The sequence below is a fragment of the Melitaea cinxia genome, chromosome 7 (genome assembly GCF_905220565.1).
Source record: "Melitaea cinxia chromosome 7, ilMelCinx1.1, whole genome shotgun sequence".
Taxonomy (NCBI): domain Eukaryota; kingdom Metazoa; phylum Arthropoda; class Insecta; order Lepidoptera; family Nymphalidae; genus Melitaea; species Melitaea cinxia.
This window is the reverse complement of record NC_059400.1, coordinates 8,338,920-8,357,692: the sequence shown is the minus strand read 5'-3', so window position 1 is coordinate 8,357,692 and position 18,773 is coordinate 8,338,920. Positions and strand designations below refer to the sequence as shown.

Below are 18,773 nucleotides of genomic sequence, written 5' to 3'. Positions count from 1 at the left end.
TTTAAAATATTTTTTGAGGTTCAGGTCTGTATAATCTTATCTACTATATAGGAACCTATATACTTCAAAGTAGCCGTAACTGACGAATATTTAAATATTACATCCATTATTTGAAAGAACATATTGAGAAATTAGCTGTTAAAAAAGTATTAATTCCTAATGTTTATGATGTTAATAATAATCGAAAAAGATTATAGACTGATAGTATTATATAAACCCAGATGACAAACACGGTATAAAAATAAGTAACGCGCTCATCACGTTGCCTAGACTTACAGGAAAGCCAAGGTTAAGTCGGGGAAAATAAAATAGAAACTTTAAATCAATATGCAATTTTTAAAACTGCGAAAAACACAAGACAAAAAAAACGAGTGTGCTTTACACCACACGACCGAAGTTAAAACTTTCTATCTTTACTAACTTATATCTCCCTCTCAACTTCCGTTCTCGTCGGCCGATCACACTTTTCGTAACGCTCATGTCACGCATTTACCAGCTTACCCCCTAAGTCAAGCGTGCGTAAAGAAATTTTACTTCAAAAATATTTCAATGACAAAGACAAAGGATGAAATATTATTTTATTTATAGTTAGATAAAAATAGACCAACAGGTGCAACGCGGCGTGTAGGTAACGCGTTTGAAAAATATACACCTACGAGTATAGCATCTTGACAAAAATGTATGCACGTAATATTTCATAATGAGACTTACGGTCAAGGCTGTAATTACATGCCTTTATATTTATTTATGTAAGAATACAAAATTAAACCAAAATTAACCATACTATTAATGTGTAATGTACCTTCGCTACAGCCTGAAATTCCCACTGCTGGGCATAGGCCTCTTACCCTATGTAGGAGAAGGATCAGATCTTAATCCACCACGCTGCTCCAATGCGGGTTGGCGGATATATTCACTACTATGAGTAAAGATCGTTATCAGGTATACATACAGGGACCGACTTAACGTACTCACCGAAGCACAGCACCCACAAGGACTGCACAAACACCCAGACCACGGCAAACATTTTTATGGCCTATACAAATGTTTGTCACGTGCGGGGATCGAACCCGCAACCGCCGGCGCAATAGTCACAAACCAGTGCTGTGACTGCTACGCCAACGCGTCATATCGTCGTATTGAGTAATCTCTAATAAATGACGCGTTTTTAATTGACTATTTTTTCGTCTTGTTTAAGTGTGTGTAACGTAGTATTACTTGCCGATACAATTGAAATCGGTTGTTTTTCGTTTGGGACATACACAATTATAAGAGTTAAGTTAGAACGAGTTTTGTGACAGGGACTAAGTGTTTTCGCAGATTTATGTGAAATCCTTGTCTTTTTGTACGTGAAAATTGCTTCAGAGACAGAATATAGCTGACATATCACGTAGAGATAGTATTCCAAGACAGAGGCCGACTATAGAGGATATATTTAAAAAAAATCTTAATTGCTTGTGCTGCAAGCTAGGAATTAAGTTTGGTAGTTTTTTTTAATAGACGACTGTTAAGAGATATCGCAAAAAGACCGATTGATGTGGTCTAAGGACTCACGCAAGTTTGTATGCAAGTCCTCACTTGTTTTGTGTGAAATTTGACTGATTTTTGTTTGTTTGTACGACAGGTTCATTTTTTTAAATTAGAACCATGAAAATTAATTTTTGGACTATTAAAACAAATAAATACATATTTCATCATTTGTAGACAATTTACTCATAAAGGGTGAAATAGGGGTTGAAAGTTTAAAAGAAAATTTAGTAATTTTTGGAATTGGAAACATCAATAGACTACTGATTAATGATTAAGCTTGCAAGCCAAGCTTGGCCCAGTCTTGGTAGAAGTCTGGAATGATAACGATGGGCCTGGCTTGGTTGCCAGGACTGGGCCAGGCTTGGTTACCAGCCCAGGGGAAGTTGCCGAATCTCCTACTGGGCGCGTCCACTAGGTGGCGGATGGGGGAATGCCACTAACCTGGTTCCTACGAGTGGTAGGGGTCTGGAAGCGAAAGGGAGATACTGGCGTACTGTTCCTGAGAAAACTGTTCAACAAGTTCCTAGCTGATGGAATTCCCGACGAATGGCAGAAAAGCTTTCTCAGACCCTTTCTATAAAAATAAAGGTGATATAAGACTCTGCGCCAACAAGAGAGCTATAAAGCTGATCTCACATTCCTTCAAAATATGGGAAAGAGTGATCAACCAAAGGCTACTTGAAATAACTAGCGTCACTGAAAACTAATGCGGATTAACTGCCGGTAAATCCATAATTAATGCTATACATATTAGTACAGAGACAACAAAACAGATTTGCATATGATATTCATCGACCTAGAAAAAGCTTTGGATCGAGTATCGAGAGAACTAATTTGGGGTGCTCTAAGGACCCAGAGTCACCCCGAGGATTACATAATGTATGTCAAAGATATGTACCGCCAAGTATCAACCAAAGTGCGAACTCGAGCGGGAACAGGTGATGCATTTGATGTGAAGTTTGGTGTGCATCAAGGTTCCGCACTCAGTCCTTAGCTATTTAATATTATAATGAACTATCTCACGTCACATCTGCAACGAGCGCCACCATGGGACATCCTATATGCGCACGACGTCGTTATCATCAGTGAAGATGTGAATAACCTACAGCAGATTTTGGAAAAGTGGAGGGAAGCTCTGGAAACATCAGGTCTGCAAATAAGCAGAGAGAAGATCGAGTACATGCATTGCAACTGTAGTGGTAATGCTTGTACTCGATCTTCTGCTGCGATCGGCTGTGTGATCAACAGCAAACACATCATCTGTCTGCAGAACACCCTGTTAAAAGAAGTAAACCATTTCAAGTACCTAGCATCAATCATCAGTAAAGAGGGGTCAATAGACACTGATGTCACCCATCGTATAAATACTGGGTGGATGAAATGGAGAGAAATGTCCGGCGTGCTATGTGACAGCTGAATGTCCGTTCGCATAAAGGGACAAGTATACAGAACAGCCGTCAAACCGGCTATGACATACGGAGCCGAATGCTGGCCTCACAAAAAGCACTACGAAAACCAATTGCATGAAGATGCTCAGGTGTGCAGGTGGTGTGCTAGGCTGGACCATGTCAGAATCACACATATAAGAGGAACCTTCAAAGTATGACCTATCCCAGAAAAACTACAGGAGAGCCGTCTGCGGTGGTACGGACACGTTATGAGACAACCATCCGACCACATGACCAGAAAAGTGTTGGATAACAAAACTAAGCCCCGAGGATGAGGAAGACCCCGAATCACATGGATGTCTATAGTAAATAAGAACCTTAAAGAAGCCCAAGTCAACAAAGAGACGACCCAGGACCGAGTTGTCTGGAGGCACATGTTACGAAGAGCCGACCCCAAATAAAATGGGAAAGAGCCAGGCAAAGCAAAAAAACGAGAGGCTTATTGTCAATGATACTACAGTTTTTTTAGGGATACATTTGGACTCAAAACTTCAGTGGAATTCCCATTTATCATCCTTGAATGGTAGACTCAGCTCCGCAGCATTCGCAGTTAGAAAAGTACGACAGCTGAACAACGTTGCAACTGCACGCTTAATATATTTTAGCTATTTCGACTGGTTCTTACGGCCTGTTACTGTGGAGTAATACTGCAGATATTGAGACTGTATTTATCTTGTATATATAAAAAGGGCTATTCGCGGCATTTACGATCTTGGAGCTCGAGTCTCCCTACGGGATGTTATTCAGAAGGTAGACATATTAACAATTGCGTCGCAATATATTTATAACAATATTATGTAAATTCACCAGAATATTCATTGTTTTGAAATAAATGGCAATAATCGCATTGTAAACACGAGAAGGAATAACAAAATTGTAACTCCAAGTTTCCGACTGCGCACAGTAAACGTCTCCTTTCTGGGTTTATGATATTCGCATGTATAATAAAATCTCACAAACAATTTTAGAATTGTCTCAACATAAATTTAAAGTTTTGTTTAAAAAAATTAATAGATAATTATTCAGTGCATGATTACGTCTAATATATAAAATTCTCGGCGAAACGGCTTGACCGATTCTCGTGAAATTTTGTGTGCATATTGGGTAGGTCTGAGAATCAAACAAAATCTATTTTTCATCCGCCTAAATGTTTTAACATGGTAGTTCACCCCTAAATTTTTTATTTTATTTTTAGATGAATTATTTATTTTTTATTTTATTATGATTTGTCGTTGAAAAATACATACCTACAACCATAAATTTTGTTACGATTCGAAAGTGCTCTGGAGCCTATTTGAATAAAGCTGTTTTTTATTTTGGTTGTTGGTGCAGTCCGGCGGACATGTAGGGTGGTTGCTGGGTCGTGCTGGGCTCTCTGGAGCTTTGCTCGGTTGCCCGGTGCGATCCGGCGTTGGAGGTCGAGGATTTGCCTAGTCGGGAGAGACAGGGTGGGTGGGTCTGGGGTGTTTGGCTCGCCCGCCCTGTAGGGCTAAGGCACGGTGTGCCAGCCGGGTTGTACTGGCACCATGGACCTTGCTCTTTCACTTAGGTGGAGGTCTGCTCATACGTGGATGGTTTTTATTCAGAAAGAGTCTGACCCCTCCGGTGCGCCGGAGTGTGTCCATGAGGATTTTCCCCGCATTAAAAAAAAGGCTTGGTTGTCAGAACTGGGCCATGCTTAATTACTAAGACTAGGCCTTGCTTAATTGTCAGGACTGGTCACTAGGCCATGCTTGGTTCTCAAAAAGTACACCAGTAACACGGGGCGGCACTGTAATGCCGGGCCGACCCGTAACGAGCGTGGAGCGAGCCTCTAGTTCTAGTTCCCCTCATTTTTCAAAAATCACTTTAATATACCTAGTACCTACAAAAAATATAGTTCGCACCAGAAATAGCGCGACATATAGTTTGTCATATCGGAAGTAGAAATTTTAGAAGCATATAATTTGATTTGTAAGCTTTTGATTGTAAATATTATAAAAAGTATTCCAACGTTTGTGGACACTCTGTATAGTAATATTACTTTTTTAACTATAAATGTGGTTATACGAGAAAGTCCAAAATTTTTGTAATATAATAATTAAATAAAAGCTTTACGACGACTTTACTTTTACTAACCTGGTTTTCTATTTTAAACTTTAAAAAACCCTTCACACTCAAAGGCCCCTAGTAGGATTTTCTCCTGTGTCGGGGGTACGGAAACACAAAGAATATACAAACACAAGCACCCAGACCACGACAAACATCTATATGGCCAATACAAAGGTCTGTCTTGAGCGGGGATCGAACCCGCGACCGCCAGCGCAACAGCCAGTCTTTTGACCGCTTCGCCAACGCGTCGTTCTGAAATGATTATACACTACTTTAGTCCATCTTTGTAAATATTATCTTTTTCTACGTTAGCGAAGATGTGCGCAACTGCAAATTGTAATTATATAAACATTGTTACCTATACTGTTAATCTATCTTCAAAATTACAGTAATATGTGTTACCAGCCCTTGTTAGCAGTTGCCAAATCCCTGTTTATGTAATCTGTGAACAAATATCTATCCTATCTATAAAAATTCTAATTGATCCGCTTTCTCTATGTCTCTCGTGTTATTGTCACGATTGACCCTTTTTGGGTGGAAAATGAATAATGACGGTAAAAGTAACGTTTTAAATAGTTAATATTTTTTTTCATTTAACATATTTACCAAGTATTAAAAAATTTTAGTCGTAAAACTATGAACGATCTTTAGTTGTCATAAAAGTTTTACTTGAATAATAAATATGCAAAGCACCTTTAGTCTTATAAATGGATTATAAGAAGGCGCCTGTTCATGACACATTGACATCGACAATTTCTTCCAGCGAAACTATAACCTGCAGACGACGCATGCATAGTAAATGTATCCCGCTGTTTACAAATGTCAAAATTATAGATATTCTATCGTTGGCGTTATCTAATTAAGCATTATGTCATACTACAAATAATTCACTGTATATATCAATATATAATATATATGTATACACGTAATAATTTCATGGCTAAAATTACTTTATAGAAGTTTGATTTATTCGAAAATGTATATTATATAATTTATGATACTTTTGTATCTATTTCAATAACTTGTATTGGAGTTATGGCAGATCTAGTATAATATATTTTTGTATACAATTTTAATATTCGTTACATAATTCATATAGTAAATAAAAAAGACAAAAAGAAATCATCGGAGCGAAATTGGAAAACAATACAAAGAAAACCGTATACATGTTTAACTCTATTTTCCCAAAGGTTTAGCTTGTGGTGGAATAAACAATGTATTTACTAGTAAAATATTATCATATCTTTGTATTTTTTATTTTTTACTTTTTATACTTTTTTCGAAATAAGTTCTTTATCTCGAACTGTTTTTTGGTCATAGCTAAAATATTTTGAAACATTTACAATTCTTTGTACATATGACATGTTAATACTTAAAATTTTATGACAGTATAATGACTTATAATTTTATTTTATAAAAGTATGTGGGCTACAAAGCCTACTCACCAGAGTTGGACGATAATTTTTACTAACTTATATGTCAGAGTTCGTTCAGAATTCGTTCATAACGCGATCCAAAACATTAGTGTTATCGACATGCCTTTGATATTGACTTCTTATCCTATGCCGTATCAGTATATGTCATATGAAATGAATTTAAAATGTTATGAAGCTATACCAACATATTAAAGCTTATACACAAATTACAGTGCTTATGTTTTCTTTGTAGCGCATTTAAATAATATTACGCAAGATAGAAAATGTAGGTATACACCAAAACAATATAAAGGTAATATTTTCAAATGGTAAGTTTGAATTTTTAACCTTCCTAGTTAGACAGAAAGTAAGTAATAATAATATTCATTAACTTGAATTAAAAGGTGGCTTAATTTTGAAAGTCTTGTTATTCGTTAAATGCGCGTATCTCCTTACTCCAGAAAGCTTTGTCGGGTATATTTTTTTTTAATCTTTAAGACCGCCTACTAAGTTCAAGCAAAATTCGAAAGCTTGCATTTCAGTTCTCCTTGTAATTGGTTTCTAAGAAAGGTAGATTTTATTAATGCTGCTTCTTTATTTATTTATTTGGCTATTTTATATTATTGAGCTATTTTGGCTATTTCATATTTGGCTTTTTTTTTATTTATATATTTTAAATAACAACTATGATGTAACGACGTAATAAGGATTCTGTCTATATGAAAAACAACCAAATATATTGAGAATGTAAATGTAGGAGGTCAATTAAAACTTCCGTTAAGTCATTAGCTTTTTATATTTCAACTTATTAATTGCACTATATGAACCTAAAAATAAACATTTATTACTACAAGAGTTACAAAATTATCTATTACATTATTTCAAAAGCTGTTCAGTACAATAAATAGTCCGATAAAATATAGCGAAGTAATTTTACATTTACCCAGCTCTAAAAATGTATAATTATTCGCTACAATTGATATTGTCATCAACAAAAAATGTAGAGATACAACTACAAACAAATAAATACATTTTAAACAAAAGTGCTAAATTTAGCTTTAGGATAACATTTAACAACATACAGTATTATTATTAATGTAGTATATGATTATGTACACATAGTTTATAATTGTTTAAATTGAGTAACATCTAATGATGATATTAAAAATTTGACACATAACGCCATTCTGTGACTATCCTTAGAGTTAGACTTGCTGGATATTACTTATGGAGCGGAGAAATATTAATTTACCTACGGCGTGCGTTTGTAATCGTTTAGTTTTGTTGCCTGTCGTCTTCTGAGCTTCCCGCCTTCACTTCTTTAGGTAGCGCCGACTGAAAGTAAAAATATAATAAGCATATGCCTTTTTTTAAATAATAAATGAATGCTATAAAAATCCTTTTTAATGTTAGAAAATAGATCAATTTAATAAAAACGAAATGGAAATGAAACTATTAAATGTATATTAATATCACTGCAAATACTAAATTTTACAAAAGTTTTCTTACAATTGTCAAGTTTATTAAGTCTTGACAGATTAATTTTCATTTCTTTAATGAATAATAGTTTGAGCTAACCAATTTTATTTAATCCTATATATTGTTGATTGACTGCTTAATTTCAATTTTATTTTTGTAAAACAAATTACTTAGGTACTGTAAAAATTAACTTATTGTTAATTGATCACAAGACTAATAAAAAAATTGTATTATCCAACTTAACTATTGTAACAAATTGAAAATGTAATATTATTATATAGATTTTAAAATTTCTAAATATAAACCCTGACAAGACTTTCTCAATAAATAAAATAAAATTTCACCTCGTAAGGCAATAAGAACATATTATTGTCGGAGCGGCGGCCAAACCGAAGACGCATCGACGGAGCTCGCACGGATCGGTCCTGGTCCTGCGTAGAGAAACTCGTGAAAACTCTCATAAAAATGAATGATGTTCCGTATAATCCCAACGAGGTAATGAAATTGTTCTGCACGTTTCACTAATAGTGGAAAGAGTTTAACGACTTAGCTTCAAAGTTATTGTATCGAACCACATTTATTAGTATGGAAGATTCAAATAAAATATTCCATAAACATCATCCACGAACACCTCGTTCATTCTGTTCTTGGAAGTGTAAAATTGGAACTATTCGCCATAAAATAGCTCCATTGTCGTAACAACAATTGGTAGTTTGTTAGGGCGAATGAGCTCGTTTCACGCCTTTTCACCGCGTTAGAGGTTTTATAGTCTTCTGATATTACCTAGCGGACATTCCCCACGTGCACCACTTTCTATAGATCCCCTATATGTGTACATTTTAACTACTTTATATTTTCCCAAGACCAATTTTTTTTTTTATTGCGGATAATAATTTTGCATACAAATAAAAAACATAACAATCTATTTCTTTTGCTAACTTATCTTTATCATTAGCTCAAATAAACCTTTTATTGAAGTTTTAATACAAGTTGTGTCATAAATATATGTATTTAAAAAAGTCAAAATGATATAATGATGAAAAGATTTGAAAATTACCCAATATTTATGAATATCTCCAGTCAATAATTCAGTTTACACGCAGACGAAATTACGATTAACAAACAGTCTAAAAAACCTCCACAAATAAATAAAGATAAAAAACAAAAACTTTACAAGTAATATAAAAGAAATAATAAAAGTTATATAGAAACCTCCCGAGGGAAGACGTGTGGTACAGCACGTTCGTCAGAACGACGTCCGAAGCGCAGACGAACGGGCGTCCGGACTTCGCGCAGAGACAGAAGCTCGTCCAATTCGTCAAGCTATAACAAATAAAGTATTATGTCATTTTTTTAACCCACTTCAAAAAAAGGAGGAAGTTATTCAATTCGACCGTATATATATATATTTTTTTATGTATGTTCAAAGATTGCTTCGTCGTTTATGAACCGATTTTGATAATTCTTTTTTTGTTATAAAGGAGATATCCTTGGTTTGGTACCATGATAAGAAAACCAGGATCTGATGATGGGATCCCAGAGAAATCGAGGGAAACTTTCGAAAATCCGCATAACTTTTTACTGGGTGTACCGATTTTGATGATTTTTAATTTAATCGAAAACCGATGATTATCATGTGGTCACATTTAAATTTCATCGAGATTTGATTACAACTTTTGGAGTAATCTTTGATAATGCGTATTTACTTGACTAATTTTTCATTTACCTACGTTGTATTTATTACTTGTCGATATAATTGAAGTCGGTTTTTTTTTTCGTTTACCTGCAAACACAATTATAATAACGAAGTAAATACAAAATTAAAAACCGCTCTGAAGTAATGGTGTGTGTCGTGTCGGCAGCGCCTAAACACCGGCGGCGGTCGCGGGTGTTCGATTCCCGCTCGGAGTGAATATTTGTGTTTATAAAAATATTTATTTCCGGATCGGGTGTGGGACACCCCACTGTGTCTCGGAGAGTATGTTAAGCTGTCGGTCCCGGTTTTTATCATATACACCTGATATCGATCGTTACTCATAGTAGGGAATATATCCGCCAACCAGTAGAGGAGCGGCGTGGTGTTATTACAACAATATAACATAAAGAAACACTTAATTAATCGTAATAATGTATAATAATAAAATAATAATAATAATAAAATAATAATAAAAATAATCAGGCACAGAAATTAATTACTTGATAGGTGTATACATTATAAACCTACCTGTAGAAATGTACCTTTGAAATTTAATTGCGTATTTGCTGATGCATTTTCAGATAAAACAAACAAGGTCCTGAAAACAATCAACTAACAACGCTGTGCCGACGTAGTATTGAAAATGTAAAAGTTATTTTTCACTATTGTTGAATTCTGATTAAAACTGGATATGTATAATAATCAAATCTTGATTAATTGAATTACATAAAATTAACTATAACGTCTCTTACGATTTTGAAACTAAATATAGCATATTAATAAAAGTGAAGTGAAATTATTAATATAAAGGTTAACGAAACGATCCAAATATTAATATTCAGATTATACACAGGCCGAAGACGGGCAGCAGCGTCTTTGGTGCGACAAAGCCAGTACTGCGGTCACCAACCCGCCTGCCCAGCGTGGTGACTATGGGTAAAACACATGAGTTCACGTTATTTTTGGCGTAAACTTGTGGAGGCCTATGTCCAGCAGTGGACTGTATAGGCTGTAATGATGATGACAAAATTAAGAAAATTTCCATTAATTAATACATTACACTGTCTCATTTTCTCATTACGAGTAGAACTACAAATATAATTTATTTAATATCAGATGTAGTTAATTTTTAATAAGTATCAAGATATTAAGATTGCTTGTGGCAATCTTAAATTCATACGAGATCTCCAAATCTCTTAATTTAGAGTGTATCTGTTAATTAAGAGTACCTAAGTATATTAAATATATATATTATAAGCTGTGTGGTTACGGCAGTAAAGAATATAGCCACACCCTAAGAATATAGCCACCGTACCACCTCTATTTCCGTGGGTGTCGTAAGAGGCAACTAAGGGATAATAAAGTTCCACTACCACCTTGGAACTTAAAAAGCTGACCGGTGGCGGGATAACCATCCAACTGCTGGCTTTGAAATACACAGTTCGAAGACGGACAGCAGCGTCTTCGGTGCGACAAAGCCAGTACTGCGGTAACCCGCATGCCCAGCGTGGTGACTATGGCCAACTCGCATGAGATCACGCCATTTTCGGCGGGAACTTGTGAAGGCCTATGTCCAGCAGTGGACTGCGATAGGCTGAAGTGGTGATGATATAATAAATTTTGGTAATTTATTCACTTGATTCTTTTTATTTTCATATTTTAATACTTCCTTGATTTGTTTTGTTTAGTGGAAAAAATAAATTTCTGTTTTGAAACTATAATCTTATCAAAATACTGTAATGTTATTATTATTATTATATTTTTTTTTTTTGTTTTAATTAATATTTTCTCTCATATATTTTACGTTAAATTCATAAGAATACAAACTGCAAAGAATATCCATACAATATTACCAATGATTGTACATTTTTTCGATATTCCTTTAGACTTTTGTTTATTATATACAATTCACATTTATGTCAAAAGATAAAACCCAACAGCCCAAATAAAATCCCTAAAATCTCATTTGAGTGTAACAGAAAATTCTTATCCTTTTTACTCAACTTTTGCTAAATGTAGCAAAATACTCGTTGTAGACAACTGATATTAACATTGAGGATAACATTATCCGTTTTGTTTGAGATTCACTATGCGTTATCCATTTATATTAATTTTTCCTTAAAAGACTACTTACTACAGTCGAGTTAAAAACCTGTTAGCCTAGTCAATGATTTAACTAAAAATTTATTTAAATGTTTCTTATAATTTATTTATTATTATATTAGTTGACATGGATTTCTTTTTGGTTTATTAATTAAACATTGTTTTAAGTTACACAAATTTTAGGATTAAAAGTTCATCACAGTATTAGAGGCGATTGTAATTAAAGATATAATTATGTGGTGTCATGGGACACCAGGTACGAACGAAGTTCCTTCGGATAGTATAGAAGCAACACAATTTGAAAAAAAAAGTTGAATTTTATATATATTTTCTAGTTCTTGATTTTTTTTTTTTTTTTTTTTGTTAATTGGTTTTTAATTAAGTACATAAAAGTATTTAGGAAAATTAGTATTTTAGAAAATAACAAATACTATAAAATAAAATAAATCAAACAAAATAATAATAATATTATAATAATAATTCAAACTATTCAGTGAAATAAAAAAAAAAACCATGTGTCTTAATTTATTTTTGTCGACAGTATAAAATTACATAAATAATTTAAAAAAAAGTTTACTAGTAATATTTTAGTTTAAAAGCGTCATATTATACAGTCGTGTGACTGATATTACATATATAATATTAGCCCAGCCAAATGTCAAGCCTGCCATAAGGAACTTCGTTTCAAAAAAAATATAAAAAAAATAAACTATACATCGACGTATCCATTAAACTTCAAATGGAGAAAATTGCAACTTACAGGTGTCTGAAGAGGCATATCAGGATCAGAGCGACGTCCAAAACGTAGGCGGCGAGAAGGCGAACGAACCGACTTGCGTGCAAGTGCGTGGCCGCCTAGGGCGTCGTGTTGGGCGAGGAGCGCATATAAGCCCCCGAGAGCATCCCAGCCGCCTCGACTATCAGAGACTGCCGCAGCTCCTAGACAACATCGATACCATTAGAAATACAGTTTTAGTTATGACAACAATTTAGCGTTAAATGTACCTTTTAATCAATTATTGTTTTTTATTACTGATTCATAAAGAATACATTCGATGATTTACGATTATTCGAGATTCTTATATTATATTCGTACATATGTAAATGGTACACGGTAAAGTTATATAAACTTATGTTGTGGTATTAAATTGTGTACATACAAACATTATAATTTGTTAAATTAATAAATAAATAAAAAATTGCTTACGTTAGAAACTCATCTACGTTTGTTATAACTATTTAAGTATGATAAGCATTAAGCGTTTATTTACATATTTATATGTATCTATAAACTTTTAACAAGACTATCATTAATTCACAATGAGACGTATACATGCTAAGATTTAGTGTGGAAACAAACAAATTTAAAATCATTATAAGTTTATGTAATAAAATAACATAGGATTACAATAATATTATGAAGATCTTAAACTATTTACAAATTTACATAATTGTATTTCCGTTATAACTCGGCACAATCAGTGACTATTAGAGTTAAGTCAACTTGTCGACTCCTGTAGATATCAAACCCGTCTTATATACATACACTAGATGTGACCCGCGGTTTCACCCACGTTTATTTAAGACAAAGGAGGTACTAAAATATTATATAGACTAAGGTCATCTCGATAAATGGACTATCTAACACTGAAAGAAATTTTCAAATCGGACCAGTAGTTCCTGAGATTGGCGCGTCCAAGCAAACGAACAAACAAGCAATCCCTTCTTCAGCTTTATAATATTAGTATAGATGAAAATGTATGTGTGTGTTACTGATTTTAGATAATTTATTTTTGCGATGATACCTTTAATGTTTTTAAAGACAGTATTACGAAAAACGCTAAAAAAAAATATTTTAAAAACAAATTTTTATTTACAAATATATATTTCAAAAATTGTTCGCATAAATTGAACGCTACATTTATTTCAAATAAAAAATATAACTAACCACGTCAGCGTAGATCAACGTGATCTATGCTAAATCATTGGTGAGCATAAAAATAATTTTTATTTTAATGGAAAATCAGTCAATACTACTTCCTAATAATAACTTTATTCGAAAATCTGTTTGTATTAAACGAACTCTTGTTAAGTAAGTCTAATGCAAGTTATGATTTGTATCTCCTTTGACTTCGATAGTAATTACTGCCATTCCTCGGGGATTTTCATTCAAATGAGAATGTGATGATTTAGCCTTATATTGAAAACTTGCTTTCAATGTAAAAATTTTACTTCTTAAGACGTTCAATTTGTACATCCGCCGTCCCGGCTTTTTCGAAGAATGAATAATTTAACGTCGAATGGACAATACTGTAAATATTATATTTATAAAATCATGATTTTCTTTTAAATAATAAAAAAATTTTTTTGCCTAAAATTTGTTTACGTTTGTAACGCAAAGACGAAGAATTAACAATGGATAAATTATTGAAACAAAGTAATTTTAAATTGAAATACAAGAGGCCTTATTCGTTTATATTATATTAACACAATAAATTATGCAAATACTTCGTTAAACCACCTGATTCAATTAGACAATGTAAAGCTAAATTTTGCTTTTACCGATGTAAAATTTCACTCGATGGGTATGTTATATGTTACAACAAAAACTGTTATATTGGCAAATCCTAAGTTTTGTTTGTAAAACCTAACAGAAACCAAATTTCGAAACGATATTCTATTAGTGGCTATTTCGAACTACACTATACAAGAACTCAGCCTGTATGTTTTAGGTACCAACGCGATACTATGGAGAAGAATGTTTAGAGTGTTTTCTTTTGTTCGCAGGTATTAAAGAAGACTTACTCTTACTAGCGTCTTCGGTGCGAAAAGCCAGCCCTGCGGTTACTAACCGGCCTGCCCAGTGTGGTGACTATGCAATGATACGTGACCACGTGGCAATACACATAAGTTCACGCCATTTTTGGCGCGAACTTGTGGATGCCTATGTCCAGCAGTGGACTGTGATAGGCTGAAGTGTGGACTGTTACTACTATTATTTACGATATATATAATTCTCGTGTCACAATTTTAGTTACAATTGCTGGACCCATTTTTATGAAATTTTGTGTGCATATCGGGTGGGTCTGAGAATCGGCCAACATCTATTTTTCATACCCCTAAGTTATAAGGACGGGGGATTAAGGGGGTTAATAGCATATATGGCAAAATAACGTTTGCAGGATGTCAGCTTGTATATATATAATAAGACGTTCTTTTTCAACACTGTTACTCACGTCTAAAGTCTTCATCAATATCAATGTGACGTGAAAAGTATTTTCAAATTGAATTAATTGAGTCTTGTATGTCCTGATCTCTCTCTATCTGGCGTATCTATTGATCAATTTAATAACTTTTACTATCCAGTACTGAAATAATCATATAAAAAAAAACATTATGTAATAATCGAAATTGCCTTTACAACAATTTCTTCAAGTATGTTCAACTGTAAGTTGTTCATGCTTATTCACTGTTCCGTACTACTTGTTTAATATAGTATACTATTGGTGTAATACCTTATTCAACGCACTTCAAAGAGTTTTAAACATATGTATATATTTCATGATATTGGAATTCCCGCCGGTCCATTTCACAGGTGCTGATGTTGCATGACCTATCTATCCTTGTATGTGCTCTCATGTATTTTGAGAATTTATATTAACCAAATAATAAAATAAAAATAGTTATTTAGTATTAATACCCATTACTTAGGTCTATGTTAATACTAGACGTTACATACGGATTCAGTTTTTTGTTGTGATTACTATTGCGATTTACCCTTACTTGATTAGTGTACAGGTATAATTCGTTGCATAATATTCAATAAAAAAAAATATCTACCTATCAATATACTATCTTAAGAAATATATATAAACATTTACAGAACACTAAGAACCGCTTAGTTATTATTAATGAAGTAATAAGCGACCATTTTGTAGAAACATTAACGTTACGATAAACTTACAATGTCATTAAATTTACTACATAATAGTAAACGTGACTTCGGCTAGTAGTAAAGATTAACGCGACAACACGCACGCTGTGTAATGGAAAGCTTGACATGGATAATTTGAATTGTTTGTGGAGTGATTGTAGAATAATGGTTATGTCAATTTAGGACGGGTAGCTGCTGTGGACTCGTTGTTGTCACATTCATTACGAGCTACGGTCGATGCTAGGCTGTTCAATTTTAGTGCGTTTTGCATCGACATTCTGCACTCTATCAAACTGACGTTCAACCTCATCTATATTATTTTCGAATACGTTTTTTGTATATATATTGGTTAAAGTTGTTTTAGAGTAAAACGAAATTGCTATATTTTATCGCTTTGATTTGTGACGGTATCATCATGAATAACATTAATATTTTCCGCTGTCGCGTCGAATGTTATTGGTTTTAACATCAAAGAAATGGACGGTGGTGAACTAGTCTTCTAGTTATAAAGTATTAAATAATATATGAGCAATATTTAAAATATTCTGATAAAATTTACAAAACAATTATGAGTGTAATTAAGTTTTTTTTTTTCTTTATTTCATTTCAATTCAAATTTAATTGTATCTTTTTAGTAGTAAAAGTGCATTGTTTATGACTGTCGCCAACTGATCCCTATTATTCATGGGGAAAGCGGCCTATGACCAGTAGTGGGATATTACAGGCTGTAGCGTTATGATTTACATAAAATTGATCCATCCATATATATGTACATAAAATAAGATGTCTTCATAAAGAACTTTTTAATGTTACTAGTTGAGCTTACCGTCATACTGCGATAAATCCTGCGCGGATGACGATGGCATCATGCAGACCACCGTAAGGCCATAAATCGCCAGGGCTAAGATTGTGTTCCTGGTCATTTTTGGGCTGAAACAAACTTTTGGGTTACTATAGTATTACTAAAGTGCTCAATATAAAACTAAATCACTTGATTTACATCCGATTGATTGATAATTTGATTGTATGTATGTACTTGTGCCTAACTAGTGCAGATAGATGTCTGATTGGCTTAAATCCCACTATTTTTAAAAAATTCCTCTCTATATTATACATGATTCGTAATTTACGCAAAAATAAAAATTTATTAACTTTATTTAAAAATAAACTAAATAATAGATTATTGCATTGATTTTGAAATTAAAATAATGATAACAAATATTAAAAAGGAATAATATAATTATAATATAAAATACAAGCGTAAAGAAAAATATCTATGTTAGTTTAAGCATAAATATTTTTCTAAATCGTGATGTAATAATGTTTACGCTATATTATAACTAAAATATAGTCTTCAAAATAATATTAAATAATTTCAAAATATTATTTAATTTACACGGTTTATATTGAAAAAATATATTTTCAATGTAAAGAATTAGGTTTAGGGAATATAATACACGAACAGTGTAAATGTAGAAAGCACGCGTTCAACAAGTAGGACGAGGGCGATGTGCGGTAGTCATAACAGCCCTTCGCGCAGACGTGGCGCTTGTGTCGTCATCAATCACGCTTATCACTTCCACTGTCATACCCGTATTACACACGCAGCATTTTTTATATTATTCACACGCTCCGTTGCCTATTTATTGGATTGTATGACATTTTGCTATTCGCAGAACGAAAATTGATTTTCGAAAAGATATACCGATTTTGTTTAATAATTCTCATACGATATAGGTGTATGTCCATTTCTTTATTATCCGCCTTTCAAAAAAGTAGAGCTTCTCAATCGACTGTATTTTTTTAATATGTGTTACCTCAGAACCTTTTACTAGGTGAACCGATTTTGATGGTTCTTTTTGGAGTAAAACTTCTTTACGCACGCTTGACATGGGGAGTAAGCTGGTGAGCGCGTGACGAGACCGTTACGAAAAGTGTGATCGGGCGAGGCGGACGGGAGCTTAGAGTGAGATATAAATTAGTTAAGATAGAAAGACACCGAGTTGCATTTCGTAAGTTTTACTTCAGTCGTGTGGTCCAAAGCACACTCGTTATTTTTTAATCGAAAACTAGTGCTTGTAATGTGGATCTATTTAAATTTGATTGAGATCTGACGAGCACTTTTTGAGTTACCTCTTATAATGCATATTTACTTGACTATTTTTTCGTCTATCTACGTTGTATTACTAGTCGATGTAACTGGAGAGGTTTTTTCGTTTGCGAGCAAACACAATTATTGGCTATGTCTGTATACATAGATACATAATAATTGGTATGTATGAGAATCACTTATTTATATATTATTGCTTTAGTATCAAATTTCACAATATTCATGCTTTTATAATTTTATTTATAAATAAGAAATAAGGGAGCGTCCATAAACCACGTAGCCTGGTCGAAGGGCGGGGAGGGATAAGTTTGAATGCTACGCTGAGCTACGTAGCGAGGGAGGAAGTAAGAGCAAAACTACGTAGTTTTCTTCAGATGAATTTTCGAATGATTCGATAAACTCTGAATAAAATGTTCGAAAAAATAATGAACTGTTAATAAATTGTTTTATTTGAGGGAAGTAAATTTATTAACAGCTAAATGATATATATTAATAGTTAACAATTAGTCATTAAAAGTTAATAAATTGTACTTAATAAATGATTTATTAACTGTTATTAGATCCTATGCTATTTTAGACGACCATCCATTAAAAAGCTTTATAAAATATTAATAAATTATTTTATAAATGTATATTTATTTTTAATTTTCGGAAAATTTTATATATCAACGGAATTTTTCTAATGTAAGTAAAGTAAAAAGGAGAAAATCTCGCGAAAAAAAACACTTTCCAACGTTATCCACAACCAGTGATATGTCATCAATAAATCGATTTCGATAAGGTTTGGTATAGATCAAATACAAATAACTTGTGAAACTTGTGATAGAGTGTAAGTTACACTGGAGTAGAAGACCGACTCAGACATTAATCATATTTAGTTCTACATATTATTCCTTTAGTTAAATTACTTAGTAGTTACTTGTTGAATGCTTGGCATGCAGCAATATCATTTGTAAATTCTATACAT

The 18,773-nt window shown here is 33.2% G+C and overlaps 2 protein-coding genes across 2 annotated transcripts; one reads left to right on the top strand and one right to left on the bottom strand.

Annotated features, from left to right (window-relative positions):
- Positions 1-2,539: 2,539 nt before the first annotated feature.
- LOC123655143 lies at positions 2,540-2,947 on the top strand. Its single transcript, XM_045590980.1, has one exon. It carries the CDS (start codon positions 2,540-2,542, stop codon positions 2,945-2,947), a length of 408 nt encoding a protein of 135 aa, XP_045446936.1.
- A 4,314-nt stretch (positions 2,948-7,261) lies between these two features.
- Positions 7,262-16,619, bottom strand: LOC123655016 (short neuropeptide F). The gene is made up of 5 exons (XM_045590864.1): positions 16,523-16,619; positions 12,523-12,701; positions 9,176-9,286; positions 8,308-8,394; positions 7,262-7,819 (listed from the first exon to the last, which is right to left on the bottom strand). The coding sequence occupies exons 1-5, from the start codon at positions 16,617-16,619 to the stop codon at positions 7,760-7,762; spliced, it is 534 nt and encodes a 177-aa protein (XP_045446820.1). The 3' UTR covers positions 7,262-7,759.
- Positions 16,620-18,773: the final 2,154 nt, after the last annotated feature.

Excerpts from the sequence above, each read along its gene's own strand:
- LOC123655016 (XM_045590864.1), bottom strand. The coding sequence starts at position 16,619 with ATGACCAGGAACACAATCTTAGCCCTGGCGATTTATGGCCTTACGGTG. Across the intron at positions 12,702-16,522 it reads GGATTTATCGCAGTATGACG|GAGCTGCGGCAGTCTCTGAT; the intron begins GTAAGCTCAACT and ends GATGTTGTCTAG. Across the intron at positions 9,287-12,522 it reads ATATGCCTCTTCAGACACCT|CTTGACGAATTGGACGAGCT; the intron begins GTAAGTTGCAAT and ends TATTTGTTATAG.
- LOC123655143 (XM_045590980.1), top strand. The coding sequence starts at position 2,540 with ATGAACTATCTCACGTCACATCTGCAACGAGCGCCACCATGGGACATC.